Source organism: Oncorhynchus gorbuscha, linkage group LG18, assembly GCF_021184085.1.
Source record: "Oncorhynchus gorbuscha isolate QuinsamMale2020 ecotype Even-year linkage group LG18, OgorEven_v1.0, whole genome shotgun sequence".
NCBI lineage: Eukaryota > Metazoa > Chordata > Actinopteri > Salmoniformes > Salmonidae > Oncorhynchus > Oncorhynchus gorbuscha.
Window position 1 is genome coordinate 34,371,058 of NC_060190.1, and position 18,702 is coordinate 34,389,759.

The window sequence follows — 18,702 nt, forward strand, 5'->3', positions numbered from 1 at the left end:
TTCGTCACCGAGCTCATAGAAGAGAGCTCGCGTTAACTGTGTCTCCCCTCTCTCCGACACTACCATCTTTCCCCACTGACTCTGGCGTTGAGCCCATGCAGCTGGGGGGTATTCGCATTTCGACTAAGGAGAGGGAACGGAGAATCACCAACCGCCTCTGTCTCTATTGCGGTTCCGCTGGTCATTTTGTCATTTCATGTCCAGTTAAAGGCCAGAGCTCATCAGTAAGCGGAGGGCGACTGATAAGCGCTACTAGACGGTCCTCTCCGTCAAGTTCCTGTACTACCTTACCGGTCCATCTACGCTGGACCGGATCGGCAGCTTCCTGCAGTGCATTAATAGACTCTGGGGCGGAGGGCTGTTTTATGGACGAAGCCTGGGCTCGGGAACATGACATTCCTCTCAGACAGTTAGGGAGCCCACGGTCATGTTTGCCTTGGATGGTAGTCCTCTCCCCAGTATATTATGTGAAACACTACCTTTAACCCTCACTGTATCTGGTAACCATAGTGAGACCATTTCTTTTTTGATTTTTTGTTCACCTTTTACACCTGTTGTTTTGGGTCATCCCTGGCTAGTGTGTCATAATCCTTCTTTTGATTGGTCTAGTAATTCTATCCTATCCTGGAACGTTTCATGTCATGTGAAGTGTTTAATGTCTGCTATCCCTCCTGTTTCTTCTGTCCCCTCTTCTCAGGAGGAACCTGGTGATTTGACAGGAGTGCCGGAGGAATATCATGATCTGCGCTCGGTCTTCAGTCGGTCCAGAACCAACTCCCTTCCTCCTCACCGGTCGTATGATTGTTGTTCTGATCTCCTCAAGAAGCGTTTTGCATCCGCTCCTATCCTTGTTGCACCTGACGTCACTAAACAGTTTATTGTTGAGGTTGACGCGTCGGGGGTGGGCGTGGGAGCCATTCTGTCCCAGCGCTCCGATACTGACGATGGGGTCCACCCTTGTGCGTATTTTTCTCATCGCCTGTCACCGTCGGAACGTAACTATGAGGTGGCTAACCGCGAACTGCTCGCCATCCGTTTAGCCCTAGGCAAATGGCGACAGTGGTTGGAGGGGGCGACCGTTCCTTTTGTCGTTTGGACTGACCAAAGGAACCTTGAGTACATCCGTTCTGCCAAACGACTGAATGCGCGTCATGCTCGTTGGGCATTGTTTTTCGCTCGTTTCAAGTTCGTTATTTCTTATTGCCCGGGTATTAAGAACACCAAGCCTCATGCTTTATCCCGTCTCTTTAGTTCTTCTGTGGCTTTTACCGATCCCGAGGGGATCCTTCCTGTTGGGCGTGTTGTCGGGTTGACTGTCTGGGGTATTGAGAGACAGGTTAAGCAAGCACTCACTCACACTCCGTCGCCGCACGCTTGTCCTAGTAACCTTCTTTTCGTTCCTGTTTCTACTCGTCTGGCTGTTCTTCAGTGGGCGCACTCTGTCAAGTTAGCTGGCCACCCCGGCGTTCGGGGTACGCTTGCTTCTATTCGCCAGCGGTTTTGGTGGCCTACTCTGGAGCGTGACACGCGCCGTTTCGTGGCTGCTTGTTCGGACTGCGCGCAGAATAAGTCTGGTAACTTTTTTTCTGCTTCTGCTCCTGGTCTTGCTGGGTCTCAGTCTGTTCCCTGCCACCGCTTCTCTCCTGGTCTTGTTCCTGCCCTTGCTGTGTCTCAGTCTGTTCCTAGTTGTTACTCTCCTGGCCTGTTTGGTCCTGTTTGCTCTAAAGCTTTCAGTTCTCTACCCGTGTCTAATTTTTTTTTTGAGTAGTACCCTAGTTTCCCTTTTTATCGTTTTCCGTTACGGTCCTGAGGAGAGGAGTTGGGTTCATTCTCGGGACGTGCTGGACCGTTTGTGATCTATGATTTCCTCCGTTGCCGCCAGTGTTCCTCCTCGAGTGCGCCAGGAGGCGCTCGGTGAGTGGGGGGGTACTGTCATGTTTTGTCTTATATTGTCTTGTCATTTTGCTTTCCCTTCTGTTCGTTTCCCCCTGCTGGTCTTATTAGGTTCGTTCCCTTTTTTCTCTCTCCCTCCCTCTCTCTCTTCTCTCTATCGTTCCGTTCCTGCTCCCAGCTGTTCCTATTCCCCTACTCAATCATCTAGTCTTTTCACACCTGTTCCTTATCTTGCCCTCTGATTAGAGTCCCTATTTCTCCCCTTGTTTTCCGTTTCTGTCCTGTCGGATCCTTGTATATTGTTCGCCGTGCTGTGTCTTTGTCTCGCCCTGTCGTGTCTTGTTTCCCTCAGATGCTGCGTGTGAGCAGGTGTCTGAGTCTGCTACGGTCGGTGCCTTCCCGAGGCAACCTACAGTTAATGGTCGAGTCTCCAGTCTGTCCTCGTCACTACGAGTGGAATTAAGTTTTTCATGTTTTGTTTTCTGCTCTGATTGTCCAGGAGTATTGCCTATTTCCTTTACTGGAATAAAGACTCTGTTTTCGCCAAGTCGCTTTTGGGTCCTCATTCACCTGCATAACACTTTTGCAGACCATCTGATCATTTATCACTCCATCGTTAATCTGCTAAATTGTAATTATTCGCTTACCTCCTCATGCCTTTTGCACACAATGTATATAGACTCTTTTTTTTAAATGTTTTTTTTCCTACTGTGTTATTGACTTGTTTATTGTTTACTCCATGTGTAACTCTGTGTTGCTGTCTGTTCACACTGCTATGCTTTATCTTGGCCAGGTCGCAGTTGTAAATGAAAGTTGTTCTCAACTAGCCTACCTGGTTAAATAAAGGTGAAATAATATAAAACATTTTAAAAAACACAGCTGAATCAAATGATCAACTCATCAAGCTTCAACTGGTATCTATGCATTCATTTGTGATGCTATCCATGATATGACCCTGCTGCTGTCATGTGCATCTATCTATCCAATGTTATACGATATATGATTCTTTTAGTAATCCACAATGACCTGGTGATGATAAAAATGTAATGATGACATTATCTTCCATATTCCTACAGATACCTTGAAATTCTTTCAAAACGATTGCCTACAGTTACAACACAGAGTTGCACATGGAATAACACTGCATGCATGGTTGGGTGCATTATTGTGAGTGTGACCAGGGACACTTGAGTTGAACGTCCGTGTTGTCCAGCAACAGCCCCAAAACATCACTGCTCTAGAGGAGATCTGCATGGAGCCTTCGCCAGGCCAAAATACCAGCAACAGTGTGTGAAAACCTTGTGAAGACTTACAGAAAACGTTTGACCTCTGTCATTGCCAACAAAGGGTATATAACAAAGTATTGAGATAAACTTTTGTTATTGACCAAATATTTGTTTGGTACTTATTTTCCACCACAATTTGCAAATAAATTCATAAAAAATCATACAATGTGATTTTTTGTTGTTGTTGTGGTTTAGTGATTTTTTTCTCTCTCATTTTGTCTGTCATTGATGAAGTGTATCTATGATGAAAATTACAGGCCTCTCTCATCTTTTTAAGTGGGAGAACTTGCACAATTGGTGGCTGACTAAATACTTTTTTTGCCCCACTGTACCTGGGTGTCTGGTTAGACTGTAAACTCTCCTTTGACTCACATTAAGCATCTCCAAACCAAAATTAAATCTAGAATCGGCTTCCTATATCGCAACAAAGCATCCTTCACTCATGCTGCCAAGCATAACCTCGTAAAACTTCGGTGATGTCATCTATTAAATAGCCTCCAACACTCTACTCAACAAACGGGATGCAGTCTATCACGGTCCTTCTGTAGCTCAGTTGGTAGAGCATGGCGCTTGTAACGCCAGGGTAGTGGGTTCGATCCCCGGGACCACCCATACGTAGAATGTATGCACACATGACTGTAAGTCGCTTTGGATAAAAGCGTCTGCTAAATGGCATTTATTATTATATATATTTTGTCACCAAAGCCCCATATATTAACCACCATTGTGACCTGTATGCTCTCGTTGGTTGGCCCTCGCTTCATACTCGCCGCCAAACCCACTGGCTACAGGTTGTCTACAAGTCTCTGCTAGGTAAAGCCCCGCCTTATCTCAGCTCACTGATCAGCTTAGCAGCACCCACTCGTAGCACGCGCTCCAGCAGGTATTTCTCACTGGTCACCCCCAAAGCCACTTCCTCCTTTGGTCGTCTTTCCTTCCAGTTCTCTGCTGCCCATGACTGGAACGAATTGCAAAAATCTCTGAAGCTGGAGTCTCACATCTCCCTCACTAGCTTTAAGCACCAGCTGTCAGAGCAGCTTACAGATCACTGCACCTGCACATAGCCCATCTGTAAACAGCTATCTACCTACCTGGCATTTATTTATTTATTTTGCTCCTTTGCACCCCAGTATCTCTACCTGCACGTTCATCTTCTGCCGATCTACCATTACAGTGTTTAATTGCTATATTGTAATTACTTCGCAACCATGGCCTATTTATTTCCTTATCTTACCTCATTTGCACTCACTGTGTATAGACTTTTTGTTTTCTTTTGTTCTACTGCATTATTGACTGTATGTTTTGTTATTCCATGTGCAACTCTTGTGTTGTTGTATGTGTCGAATTGCTACGCTTGGCCAGGTCGCAGTTGCAAATGAGAACTTGTTCTCAACTAGCCAACCTGATTAAATAAAGGTGAAATAAAAATAAATAAAAAATGCTTGATAATGTATGTGATATCAACAGAGAGGTATATTTTCTGGGTGATTTAAATATTGACTGGCTTTCATCAAGCTGCCCACTCAAAAAAAAAGTTTTAAACTGTAAACAGTGCCTGCAACCTTGGATCAGGCTGTCAGTCAACCTACTAGGATAGTTACAAACAGCACAGGAATGAAATCATCAACATGTATTAATCACATTTTTACCAAGGCTACAAATATTTGCTTTAAAGCAGTATCCAAATCCATAGGATGTAGTGATCACAATATAATAGCCATATCTAGGAAAACCAAAGTTCCAAAGGCTGGGCCTATAATACAGTGTAGAAGAGGTCACACAAAAGAAGTTTTAGTAGTGATTCATATGTTGATGATGTAAGAATATTTTCTGGTCTGTGGTGTGTAATAAGGATCAACCAGACGCTGCACTTGACGCATTTATGAAACTACTTAGTCAAGTTACTAAAAAGCACGTACCCATTAAGAAAATTACTGTAAAAACTGGTAAATCTCCTTGGATTGATGAGGAATTGAAAAATTGTATGGTTGAGAGGGATGAGGCAAAAGGTATGGCAATTAAGCCTGGCAGCCAAACTGATTGGCAAGCGTACTGCAAATTAAGAAATCGTGTGACTAAGCTAAATAAAAATAAACTACACTATGAAACAAAGATAACTTGTATAAAAAGCTTTAGGGCACCTTAACCTTTTATAACTAGGGGGCAGTATTTTCATTTTTGGATAAAAAATGTTCCCGTTTTAAACGGGATATTTTGTCACAAGATGCATATAATTGACAGCTTTGGATAGAAAACAGTCTGACGTTTCCAAAACTGCAAAGATATTGTCTGTGAGTGCAACAGAACTGATGTTACAGGCGAAACCCAGATAAAAATCCAATCAGGAAGTGCCGCATTTTTTAAAACTGCCTCATGCCAATGACTCCTTATATGGCTGTGAATGAGCTACGAATGAGCTTACGTTTTCTACGTATTCCCCAAGGTGTCTACAGCATTGTGACGTATTTTCACGCATTTATGTTGAAGAATAGTCGTAAGGGATCACATATTACAATTATACAATTTATAAGGCACGTATTTTGTATTTCTTACACATGGATAATGAACTTTCAAAAAAGCTTTTCACATTCTCTGCTGGTTGAAATTAAGTATCTCATGTGCTGATATACTACACCTATTATGTGTCCTCAGATCAGTGCCTCAGATCAGTGCATATCTCCTGATTCTGCCTCCTCAACCCTCCTCTCCTCCCTTTCTGCATCCTTTGACTCTCTATGTCCCCTATCCTCCAGGCCGGCTCGGTCCTCCCCTCCCGCTCCGTGGCTCGACGACTCATTGCGAGCTCACAGAATAGGGCTCCGGGCAGCCGAGCGGAAATGGAGGAAAACTCGCCTCCCTGCGGACCTGGCATCCTTTCACTCCCTCCTCTCTACATTTTCCTCCTCTGTCTCTGCTGCTAAAGCCACTTTCTACCACTCTAAATTCCAAGCATCTGCCTCTAACCCTAGGAAGCTCTTTGCCACCTTCCCCTCCGTCCTGAATCCTCCCCCCCTCTCTCTCTGCAGATGACTTCGTCAACCATTTTGAAAAGAAGGTTGACGACATCCGATCCTCGTTTGCTAAGTCAAACGGCACCGCTGGTTCTGCTCACACTGCCCTACCCCGTGCTCTGACCTCTTTCTCCCCTCTCTCTCCAGATGAAATCTTGCGTCTTGTTGTCAGGCCGCCCAACAACCTGCCCGCTTGACCCTATCCCCTCCTCTCTTCTCCAGACCATTTCCGGAGACCTTCTCCCTTACCTCACCTCGCTCATCAACTCATCCCTGACCGCTGGCTACGTCCCTTCCGTGTTCAAGAGAGCGAGAGTTGCACCCCTTCTGAAAAAACCTACACTCGATCCCTCCGATGTCAACAACTACAGACCAGTATCCCTTCTTTCTTTTCTCTCCAAAACTCTTGAACGTGCCGTCCTTGGCCAGCTCTCCCGCTATCTCTCTCTGAATGACCTTCTTGATCCAAATCAGTCAGGTTTCAAGACTAGTCATTGAACTGAGACTGCTCTTCTCTGTATCACGGAGGCGCTCCGCTCTGCTAAAGCTAACTCTCTCTCCTCTGCTCTCATCCTTCTAGACCTATCGGCTGCCTTCGATACTGTGAACCATCAGAGCCTCCTCTCCACCCTCTCCGAGTTGGGCATCTCCGGCGCGGCCCACGCTTGGATTGCGTCCTACCTGACAGGTCGCTCCTACCAGGTGGCGTGGCGAGAATCTGTCTCCTCACCACGCGCTCTCACCACTGGTGTCCCCCAGGGCTCTGTTCTAGGCCCTCTCCTATTCTCGCTATACACCAAGTCACTTGGCTCTGTCATAACCTCACATAGTCTCTCCTATCATTGCTATGCAGACGACACACAATTCATCTTCTCCTTTCCCCCTTCTGATGACCAGGTGGCGAATCACATCTCTGCATGTCTGGCAGACATATCAGTGTGGATGACGGATCACCACCTCAAGCTGAACCTCGGCAAGACGGAGCTGCTCTTCCTCCCGGGGAAGGACTGCCCGTTTCATGATCTCGCCATCACGGTTGACAACTCCATTGTGTCCTCCTCCCAGAGCGCTAAGAACCTTGGCGTGATCCTGGACAACACCCTGTCGTTCTCAACTAACATCAAGGCGGTGGCCCGTTCCTGTAGGTTCATGCTCTACAACATCCGCAGAGTACGACCCTGCCTCACACAGGAAGCGGCGCAGGTCCTAATCCAGGCACTTGTCATCTCCCGTCTGGATTACTGCAACTCGCTGTTGGCTGGGCTCCCTGCCTGTGCCATTAAACCCCTACAACTCATCCAGAACGCCGCAGCCCGTCTGGTGTTCAACCTTCCCAAGTTCTCTCACGTCACCCCGCTCCTCCGCTCTCTCCACTGGCTTCCAGTTGAAGCTCGCATCCGCTACAAGACCATGGTGCTTGCCTACGGAGCTGTGAGGGGAAAAGCACCTCAGTACCTCCAGGCTCTGATCAGGCCCTACACCCAAACAAGGGCACTGCGTTCATCCACCTCTGGCCTGCTCGCCTCCCTACCACTGAGGAAGTACAGTTCCCGCTCAGCCCAGTCAAAACTGTTCGCTGCTCTGGCCCCCCAATGGTGGAACAAACTCCCTCACGACGCCAGGACAGCGGAGTCAATCACCACCTTTCGGAGACACCTGAAACCCCACCTCTTTAAGGAATACCTAGGATAGGATAAAGTAATCCTTCTCACCCCCCCCCTTAAAGATTTAGATGCACTATTGTAAAGTGGCTGTTCCACTGGATGTCATAAGGTGAATGCACCAATTTGTAAGTCGCTCTGGATAAGAGCGTCTGCTAAATGACTTAAATGTAAAATGTAATCTGAACCATACCTTTATTTGCCAAGGCAGAGTACATGATCAGTGAATATATTCAATGTACAGGCTACACTGTGGGGATCTCATGCTTGGTAATAACTACATGCATATGACTTGCATTCTTGGCATAATAAAGTTATATCATATTCTACTAAAGCCATAGGCTTCATTGGTGCCATTCAGACTGTTATTAAGTTGAACAACCGACTATGATAGCTGAGGTTCATAGCTAGATTCTGAACTAATATTTATACCAAACATTTTTATACCATACACAGATCAGCTACATACACTACATGGCCAAAAGTACAGTTGAAGTCAGAAGTTTACATATACCTGACATTTAATCCTAGTAAAAATTCCCTGTTTTAGGTCAGTTAGGATCACCACTTTACTTTAAAAATGTGAAATGTCAGAACAATAGTAGAGAGAATTATTTATTTAATATTTTATTTCTTTCATCACATTCCCAGTGGGTCAGAAGTTTACATACACTCAATTAGTATTTGGTAGCATTGCCTTTAAATTGTTGAACTTGGGTCAAACGTAGCCTTCCACAAACTTCCCACAATAAGTTGTGTGAATTTTGGCCCATTCCTCCTGACAGAGCTGGTGTAACTGAGTCAGGTTTGTAGGCCTCCTTGCTTTCACATACTTTTTCAGATCTGCCCACAAATTTTCTATGGGATTAAGCTCAGGGCTTTGTGATGGCCACTCCACCTTGACTTTGTTGTCCTTAAGCAATTTTGCCACAACTTTGGAAGTATGCTTGGGGTCATTGTCCATTTGGAAGACCCATTTTGCAACCAAGCTTTAACTTCAAGACTGATGTCTTGAGATGTTGCGTCAATATAGCCACATCATTTTCCAGCCTCATGATGCCATCTATTTTGTGAAGTGCACCAGTCACTCCTGCAGCAAAGCACCCCAAAAACATGATGCTGCCACCCCTGTGCTTCACGGTTGGGATAGTGTTCTTCGGCTTGCAAGCCTCCCCCTTTTTCCTCCAAGCATAACGATGGTCATTATGGCCAAACAGTTCTATTTTTGTTTCATCAGACCAGAGGACATTTCTCCAAAAAGTACAATCTTTGTCCCCATGTGCAAACTGTAGTCTTGCTTTTTATGGCGGTTTTGTAGCAGTGGCTTCTTCCTTGCTCAACGGCCTTTCAGGTTATGTCGATATGGAACTCGTTTTACTGTGGATATAGATAATTTTGTGCCTGTTTCCTCCAGCATCTTCACAAGGTCCTTTGCTGTTGTTGATTGATTTGCACTTTTTGCACCAAAGTACATTCATCTCTAGGAGACAGAACGCGTCTCCTTCCTGAGCAGTATGATGGCTGCTTGGTCCCATGGTGTTTATACTTATGTACTATTGTTTGTACAGATGAACGTGGTACCTTCAGGCATTTCTAAGTTGCTCCCAAGGATGAACCAGACTTGTGGAGGTCTACAATTTTTTTTCTGAAGTCTTGGCTGATTTCTTTTGATTTTCCCATGTCAAGCAAGGCACTGAGTTTGAAGGTAGGCCTTGAAATACATCCACAGGTACATCTCTAATTGACTCAAATTATGTCAATTAGCCCATCAGAAGCTTCTAAAGCCATGACATAATTTTCTGGAATTTTCCAAGCTGTTTAAAGGCACAGTCAACTTAGTGTATGTGAACTTCTGACCCACTGGAATTGTGATACAGTGAAATAAGTTAAATAATCTGTCTGTAAATAATTGTTCGAAATATTACTTGTGTCATGCACAAAGCAGATCTCCTAACCAACTTGCCAAAAATATAGTTTGTTAAAAATAAATGTATGGAGTGGTTGAAAAACAAGGTTTTAATGACTTCAAATGTATGTGAACACCCTTTCGAATTAGTGGATTCGGCTATTTCAGCCACACCCGTTACTGACAGGTGTATAAAAATCGAGCACACAGTCATGCCATCTCCAAAGACAAACATTGGCAGTAGAATAGCCTTACTGAAGAGCTGTGACTTTTAACATGGCACTGTCATAGGATGCCACCTTTCCAACAAGTCAGTTCATCAAATTTCTGCATTACTAGAGCTGTCCCGGTCAACTGTAAGTGTTGTGACATGGAAAACATCTAGGAGCAACAAAGGCTCAGCCACAAAGTGGTAGGCCACACAAGCTCACAGAATGGGACCGCCGAGGGCTGAAGTGCGAAGAGCATCTGTCCTCAGTTGCGAGACTCACTATTGAGTTCCAAACTGCCTCTGGAAGCAGTCAGCAGAAGAACTGTTCGTCAGGAGGTTGATGAAATGGGTTTCCATGGCCGAGCAGCCACACAAAAGCTTAAGATCACCATGCGCATCATGGTGTAAAAGCTCGCCGCCATTGGACTCCGGAGCAGTGGAAATGTGTTCTCTGGAGTAATGAATCACACTTCAACACCATCTGGCAGTCCAACGGACAAATCTGGGTTTGGCAGATGCCAGAACTCTACCTGCCCGAATGCATAGTGCCAACTGTAGGGTTTGGTGGAGAATAAATAATGATCTGGGGCTGCTTTTCATGTTTCGGGCTAGGCCCCTTAGTTCCAGTTAAGGGAAATCTTAACAGTAATGACATTCTAGACGATTCTGTGCTTCCAACTTTGTGGCAACAGCTTGGGTAGGCCCTTTCCTGTTTAGTGTAGATTGGAGGGAAATAAACCATTTTATCAATTTTAGAAAAAGGCATTAATAGTGGAAAAGGTCAAGGGGTCTGAATACTTTCAGAATGCACGGTAAACCAAATAATCTATTAATAAACTAAATGTTTGCCTGCCGTGGCCTGAAGCCAATAGTTCCAAATTATACAGCAAATAAAAAGGAGTTGTCGTCACCATAAAAAGGTGAATGGAGGGCTTATTCCAGGCAGACTTTCACACCCGTGCAGTTTTATGAAAGGTCTGATAACAGGAAACATGCCATGCACCAAGTAAATAAATCTCAATAATTTTGTACATGCGTAGACTTCAGAAATGGAACAAGCAGACATTTAGAAATTGAATGGTTATAATTGAGGTACCATGACATTTTTGCCCAAAACCTGGTTGCCTCTGCAAGGAGGCAAGTGGATATTCCAGCATGAACAAATATTACTCAGTTTAATATTCTTAAATATTTGTGTGTATACCAAATGGGAGGAGAATAGAAGTGTGCTACGGACAGTATTGAGCAAGTAAAGAAACTGGATGACTTTAAAATACATTTTAATCAAGGTCTTTACAAAATCAAATCTTGATTAGAAAACAGATACTGAAAAACCAAATGTCTCTAAATGAGCACAACTGAAATCAGTCATTACGTTTTCAGAGCTCATGGAGCTTAAAACATTGAATAATATTCTGATGTATAATTGAAACTGCAATGTTCGAATTGTATTTTTTCTCCAAAAATAATCAATATCCTCTTTTCTTGTGTCTGGGTGTCTTAAGTTGTACACTTCAGGGAAAACATGCCCATCAAAGCGATCAAACACAAGACAATGTATGAACAAGAATACATTTTACAAAAGATAAAATGGTAAATTGTCCAGATCCACCAATAAACTCTTCAGGGACTATAATCCCTTTATTAGACTGGCTGAAACTCCACCAACACTGTTGGATGTGGCTACGCAAATAAAGCTTTGATTCTTTTCGCCACCAACGTAAGGAAAGTCTCAACAAAAAATAAATGTACTGAAAAAAATAAAATCTTACTTCATCTACTAACAAAAGAAAAACATACTGCCATAACTTGCAGGAATGAAAAACAGACCGTCGACAATAAAATGTCAAACTTTTAAAAAGAGAAAATAATCAATTATACAGTGTCCAACAAATCAGTTTGTCTCTCGCTGTGAGATCATCGGCGAGCAGGAGGGGTCAGGAGCTGGGTAGCCGTCACAGAATCAGGAAAAAGGTTGTGATATGTCGGGAGAGGGACGTATGCCGCTGTGATCATTTTACCTGTGAAGAAAGTTACAGTTCAGACAAAACATCTTCAATAAACAATGACTGCATTACTGACCATTTACAGTCACCAGCCAGTTCATTAAGTACACCACGTCGGTCCCGAAAACGGATCGCTCCTACAGTGAGTCACATTGCCGTGGCAATCAGACAAGCACCCAGTTACTTTTGTTTGAAAGTTAGAAATGGATAAAACGAGGGCCTATGAGACTGAGCGTGGTATCGTCGGTGCCAGGCGTACCGGACCCAGTATCTCAGAAACGACCAGCCTCCTGGGATTTTCACACACGACAAAAGACATTGTCGACAGCAGTCCTGTGGGTGAAAACAGCTCAATGAGGACGAAGGAGAATGGCAAGAACCGCGTGAACAGGCGGGCCACAATTGGACAAATAACAGCGCAGTACAACAGTGGTGTGCAGAAAGGCATCTCGATACACACAACTCGTCGATCCTTGCTTGGGCTATTGCAGCAGAAGACCACACCGGGTTCCCCTCCTATCACCTAAAATGCACATGTTCACAAAAACTGGACAATTGAGCGGGAAAACATTGCCTGGAATATGACAACAAGTTCAGTTTACTTCAGTGGCCTGCACAGTTCCCAGACCTCAACCCAATAGAGGCTCTTTGGAATGAGACAGTTTGCAGCATGAATGTACCACCATCCAATCTGCAGAAACTGATGCCATCGCGTCAGCATAGACAAACATCCATGTGGAAGGTTTCCGACACCTTGTACAATGTCCCCCAAAATTCTGGCTGTTCTGGAGACAAAGGGGGATGCGACAATACTAGATGGGTGTACCTAAAAAAAAAAACTGTCCGGTGAGTGTATAACGAGTACCAGTCAGTCAGTTCTCTTACCTGCAAAATATCGACCATGTAATGCGTTTACTGCAGCCATGGCAGCAGGAATGGTTGGACACTTCACATACACGTTGCCCTAAAAATAAAAACAATAACTTTAATTTCTATTTAAGACTGCAACCATTTCGAAACCATTCAACTACACTTAAGTCTTACTTCAGTGGAATTCTTATCGACGTATATGTGCACAACTCCTCCATGTTTGTTGCATTCCTCAATGACATCATGCTGAATGTCAACATCCCAGCCTGGGTCATCTTCACTGTAAAACCAGATGGGAATTCATCACCCACAAGGGACTAGTGATTGGGACCAGTATTTGGGAACAAATATCGTAAGGTCAAAGAAATGTATGGTTTGTGTACTTTCAGCAGCTGGCCCCACTTGGGTTACAAAGATGCTGCATTGAACAACTAGATTAATAGTTCAATACTTACGACTGAGGGTTGAACATGTTAGACAGCTGGAAACAGTGTGTAGCAAGTGGCTGGGATGGCAAGTTCATAGCTGTATTCATGTTCATATTCAGGTTCATGTTCATAGCAGGATTCATGGCAGCTAAAAAAATAAATAAAAAGAGTCAAAATACATCACACTAAACTAACTGAACTTTATTCGCGTTTAATGTGCATGTCAAGCCAGCCAAGTTCTGAAGCGATTCTCACAGACCAGCTCCTCGCATCATATCAACCAGTCATAGCGTCTCACTGGCAAAATCAACAGATTCAATCAATGCCGGATAAAACATGCCCTTTCCAAATAGCTCAGAGAAAGAGCCATGACCGCGAGATGGGCTTGTACAATTGATCGTCCTTTTATTACCTGATACAGCAGCCATGGCACCAATAGCAATGGCCCCACTCATCTGTAGGGCTTGCTGTGCAGCTGGAGGTATTTGCAGTCCCGTGCCTGAAAGATATTGGGCTCAAGATTTGTACTTGTTCACACTTTATAAATCGGTTCTGAAGTGAAACTCAGTATAGAATGAGACATGATTTAAGTATTATTTCAAGATTCTGTGAATACAGGCCCTGGGCTCTCAGGCTTTACCTTCAGCCAGTCTGGCCATGAGCTGCAGGCGCCCGGTGGTGCCTAGGTCAATGCCCGTCCTCTCCAGCTCGTCGCTGTCCAGGAATGAACTGGCAGTGGAGGCATCTGTGCGCTCCGTGACATGGCCCACCTTCATGGGCCGGCCAGCCAGCTCAAACCCGTTCAACTGCTCCAGGGCCTTCTTGGCACACTCTGCATCCGAGAACTAGAGGACACAAATGCCATTTAAATGACTTACAAACACCAATCAGGGTTTATGCAGACTTTTTTTTATGGGTGGATCGGCTTAATATTGCATAAAGATTGTTGCTTCCATCAATGGAATTGTCAATCCCCCCATATATTTTGGGGGGTAAATAAATAATTATATATACAGTGGGGCAAAAAGGTATTTAGTCAGCCACCAATTATGCAAGTTCTCCCACTCAAAAAGATGAGGCCTGTAATTTATCATAGGTACACTTCAACTATGACAGACAAAATGAGAAGAAAAAAAATCCAGAAAATCACATTGTAGGATTTCATGAATTTATTTGCAAATTATGGTGGAAAATAAGTATTTGGTCAAAAACAAAAGTTTCTCAATACTTCCTTTGTTGGCAATGACAGAGGTCAAACGTTTTCTGTAAGTCTTCACAAGGTTTTCACACACTGATTCTGGTATTTTGGCCCATTCCTCCATGCAGATCTCCTCTAGAGCAGTGATGTTTTGGGGCTGTTGCTGGGCAACACGGACTTTCAACTCCTTCCAAATATTTTCTATGGGGTTGATATCTGGACTGGCTAGGCCACTCCAGGACCTTGAAATGCTTCTTCCGAAGCCACTCCGTTGCCCGGGCAGTGTGTTTGGGATCATTGTCATGCTGAAAGACCCAGCCACGTTTCATATTCAATGCCCTTGCTGATGGATGGACGTTTTCACTCAAAAGCTCACGATACATGGCCCCATATTCATTCTTTCCTTTACACGGATCAGTCGTCCTGGTCCCTTTGCAGAAAAACAGCCCCAAAGCATGTTTCCACCCCCATGGTGTTCTTTGGATGCAACTCAGCATTCTTTGTCCTCCAAACACAACGAGTTGAGTTACCAAAAAGTTATATTTTGGTTTCATCTGACCATATGACATTCTCCCAATCTTTTTTTTAACCTTTATTTAACTAGGCAAGTCAGTTAAACAACCTCTTATGGCTGTACAGGGATCAACATCAGGGGAAATTTAAGAGTGACAACTAAAAATACAACGTCGTAACATTAAACATTCTTGAAAATGCAAGTGTCTTGAATCGTTCAAAAGATTAGAATCTTGATAGTCAAACTACGTTTTCCGACTTAAAATAGCTATTTCAGAGAACAAAATGCTATGCTTTTGTTTGAGAAGAGTAATCAACAGAAACATTTTCCGCCATGACAGTTTTTACACATTCACATCTGAAGGTAAAATTATGACTTACATTCTGATATCTTGCTCTTATTTCTCTTCCTGAGGGTCCCAGTGATCAAATTAAGTGCCGTTTTCTTTGATAAAATCCATTTTTATAGCCTACTTCCTTGCGCACCAATAATTTTAGCGAAGCTTCATTGATTGACTATTTCTGCCCAATGATCTTCTTGAAATCGAGCTGAGGTAAACTCCAGTATGTTTTGGGTTGCACGCTTAAGGAACTCCATTCTCGCCTTGACTATCAGAGGACTTGCTGTGACGCTTGTTACGCGCAGCAGTATTTCGGAAAGTTGTATTTTCCACGATTTCATTGAAGATATCATGGCGAAGAAATCAGGAAAAGCAGAATCAGTCTAAAGTGAAAGTGAAAAAGTGAAAGATTTTGTTTGAGGGATCTGTGTTACTTTTTTTGTAGCATTTCTTCAGAAAAACACTTTTTATCAACTAATATATTTGAGTTTAATCACAATATTTGTTGTATTATTTGTTCTGTCTTTTCAGGTGGATTAAACTTAAATTGCAACCAACTTTAAGGCTCATTTTTAAAAATGACGATATTTGAGGTAATTTCCTTTTCAAACAACGGAAAGTGAGCAGGTGTAATCTGAATAAAGGGGAAAAAGCCATTCTTGAACACTTTACTAGAGAACCAGTTCTGATTTAAGTATGACTTTTGTATGACTGATGCCTTTAGTGAGAGGTCTAAATGCTTTAATATTGAATCATTTCTGGCCTCTGAATTAATATTAGTTTTATAAATGGGGCCTTTTAATTTTGTCTGGCTTGCCATTCCAAATAAAATGGAGGATATGTTCATATCATTTGAAAAGCAAGTCACTAGGTGTAGGACAAACCATAAGAAAATAGGTAAACTGACATAACTAAAGAGTTAATCAGGGTGATTTTTTCACAAATCGACAAGACAAATTGAAGGAGCACTTCAAGCACTCAAGCACTTAATTATAAAATTGAGGTCCTTGAAAATTGTTGTGTAAGAGAAAAGTCCAACTAAACTGCTAAAAATTAAGCATTATGCATTGACATTTTAAATGATAACATTCTGAAATAGGTCCAAATAAAGTTGCCACTGAAAATACACAGCCTGCATCCATGGCGATTTTTACACCAGTAGATGCTCCAGACAGAAACCGTAATTAAAGTTGCAAGCAGCAATGCTGGGGTAGAAGCTATGGCCTCACTGTGCGAACCATAAGGGCACATTACCCTAAGATAAGATACTTCTGTAATCAAATTGAAATAAATTCATTATGAATTCCTTGTATAAACTGTAACTCAGTAAAATCTTTGAAATTCTTGCGTTTACGTCTTTGTTCAGCACAATATAACCCCACTATGGAAAGGGTAGACTCATGAACACGATGGCGTTCTCCGTTTTGCTTCTGATTTGTCTGAAGGTAACCCATACAAAGAAATGGAAGTATGGGAGGTAGTTTATGACAAAATAAAAATGTGTCCAAAAAAACATTTTTTTTTGTATTCTTATATATCCAAGACTTCAAAACCTGATTCCTTTGATTTATATTTTGACTGTCTTTTTTTGCCAAGTATTGCATTTATCATGGATCCTGCCAAAGCAGCAGCTACACTTCCTGGGGTCCAGCGAAATTAAGGCAGTTTATACAATTTTAAAACATTACATTATCACAGATTACACAGCACACGGTGTGTCCTCAGGACCCTACTCAACCACTACAGTACTAAATCCATGTGTGTGTGTGTGTGCCAATGTGTGTGTTGCTTCAGTCCCCACTGTTCCATAAGGTGTTTAAAAAAATAAATAATAATCTAATTTCACTGCTTGCGTCAGTTACTTGATAGAGAGTTGGAATAGAGTTCCATGTAGTCATGGCTCTATGTAGTGCTGTGTGCCTCCCATAGCCTGTTCAGGACTTGGAGACTGAAGAGACCTCGTGGCATGTCTTCTGGGGTACGCATGGGTGTCCGTGCTGCCCTGTTCTGAGCAAATTGCATTTTTCTTAAGTCCTTTTATGTGGCACCAGACCACACGACTTAACAGTAGTCAAGGTGCAACAAAAACAGGGCCTGTAGGACCTGCCTTGTTGATAGTGTTAAGGCAGGGCATCGCTTTATTAGATAGACTTCTCCCCATCTTAGCTACTACTGCATCAATATGTTTCGACCATGACAGTTTACAATCTAGTGTTACTCCAAGCAGTTTAGTCATCTCAACTTGCTCAATTTCCACATGATTTATTAAGAGACTTGGTTAAGGTTTAGGGTTTAGAGAGTGTTTTGTTCCAAATACTAAGCTTTAAGTTTGAAATATTTAGGGCTAACTTATTCCTTGCAGACAGAGGTTGTTCTGAAACTAACTGCAGCTCTTTGTTGAGTGTGGCACTCATTTCATTCGGTATAGTAGTTGACGTGTATAGTGTTAAGTCATCTGCATACATAGAAACTCTGGCTTTACTCAAAGACAGTGGCATGTCATTTGTAAAAATAGAAAAAAAGGGCCTAAACATCTACACTGGGGAATTCCTGACTTTAATTGGATTATATTTGAGAGGCTTCCATTAAAGAACACCCTCTGTGTTCTGCTAGACAAGTAACTCTTTATCCACATAGCAGGGGGTGTAAAGCCATAACATGTTTTTCAAGCAGCAGACTATGATCAATAATGTCAAAAGCTGCACTGAAGTATAACAAAACCACTCCAAAATTAATTGTATCAATTTCTCTCAGCCAATCAATTACATTTGTGTAAGTGCTGTGCTTGTTGAGTGTCCTCCCCTATATAAGCATGCTGCAATTCTGTTGTCAATTTGTTTACTATAAAATAGCATTGTATCTGTTCAAACCATTTTTTCCAGAAGTTTACTAAGGGTTGGTAACAGGCTGATTGGTTGGCTATCTGAGCCAGTAAAGGGGGCTTTACTATTCTTGGGTAGAGAAATGACTTTAGCTTCCCTCTAAGCCTGAGAGCACACAATCTAGTAGGCTTAGATTGAAGATGTGGCAAATAGGAGTTACAATATCGTCTGCTGTTATCCTCAGTAATTTTCCATCCTGATTGTCAGACCCCGGTGGCTTGTGAATGTATGAATGTCATTCAATGTTTTTCTATGGGCTATAGTAAAGGCCAAATTATAATTTTAATATACCTAAAAATCCAAAATCAAACAGCTAAATGATCCATGGTATGACCATGTTAAAACTCTTTATCTTAATTGATTTGCCAAGTTTTAGGTTCTAGTTGTAAAAATATTTAGTTGGTAGAACTTTGGTTGAATAGATGCCACATTATGCTTTGTACAGATCGGTCATTCGGTACCAGAGAAGTAGCGTTGTGTTTTTCACAAAAACGAG

The 18,702-nt window shown here is 42.8% G+C and overlaps 1 protein-coding gene across 6 annotated transcripts in view; it reads right to left on the bottom strand.

Annotated features, from left to right (window-relative positions):
• Window positions 1-11,231: 11,231 nt before the first annotated feature.
• LOC124002577 (RNA-binding protein 39-like) overlaps window positions 11,232-18,702 on the bottom strand; it is a 28,535-nt gene continuing 21,064 nt past the window's right edge. For all 6 annotated transcript variants that reach the window (XM_046310081.1, XM_046310082.1, XM_046310084.1 and 3 more), the window contains 6 exons: window positions 13,913-14,117; window positions 13,685-13,771; window positions 13,300-13,420; window positions 13,019-13,124; window positions 12,860-12,938; window positions 11,232-11,989 (listed from right to left, as the gene is read on the bottom strand). In XM_046310081.1, the coding sequence (XP_046166037.1) occupies window positions 11,886-11,989; window positions 12,860-12,938; window positions 13,019-13,124; window positions 13,300-13,420; window positions 13,685-13,771; window positions 13,913-14,117 (702 nt within the window). In that variant the 3' untranslated portion in view covers window positions 11,232-11,885. The remainder of the gene's footprint in view (window positions 11,990-12,859; window positions 12,939-13,018; window positions 13,125-13,299; window positions 13,421-13,684; window positions 13,772-13,912; window positions 14,118-18,702) is intronic.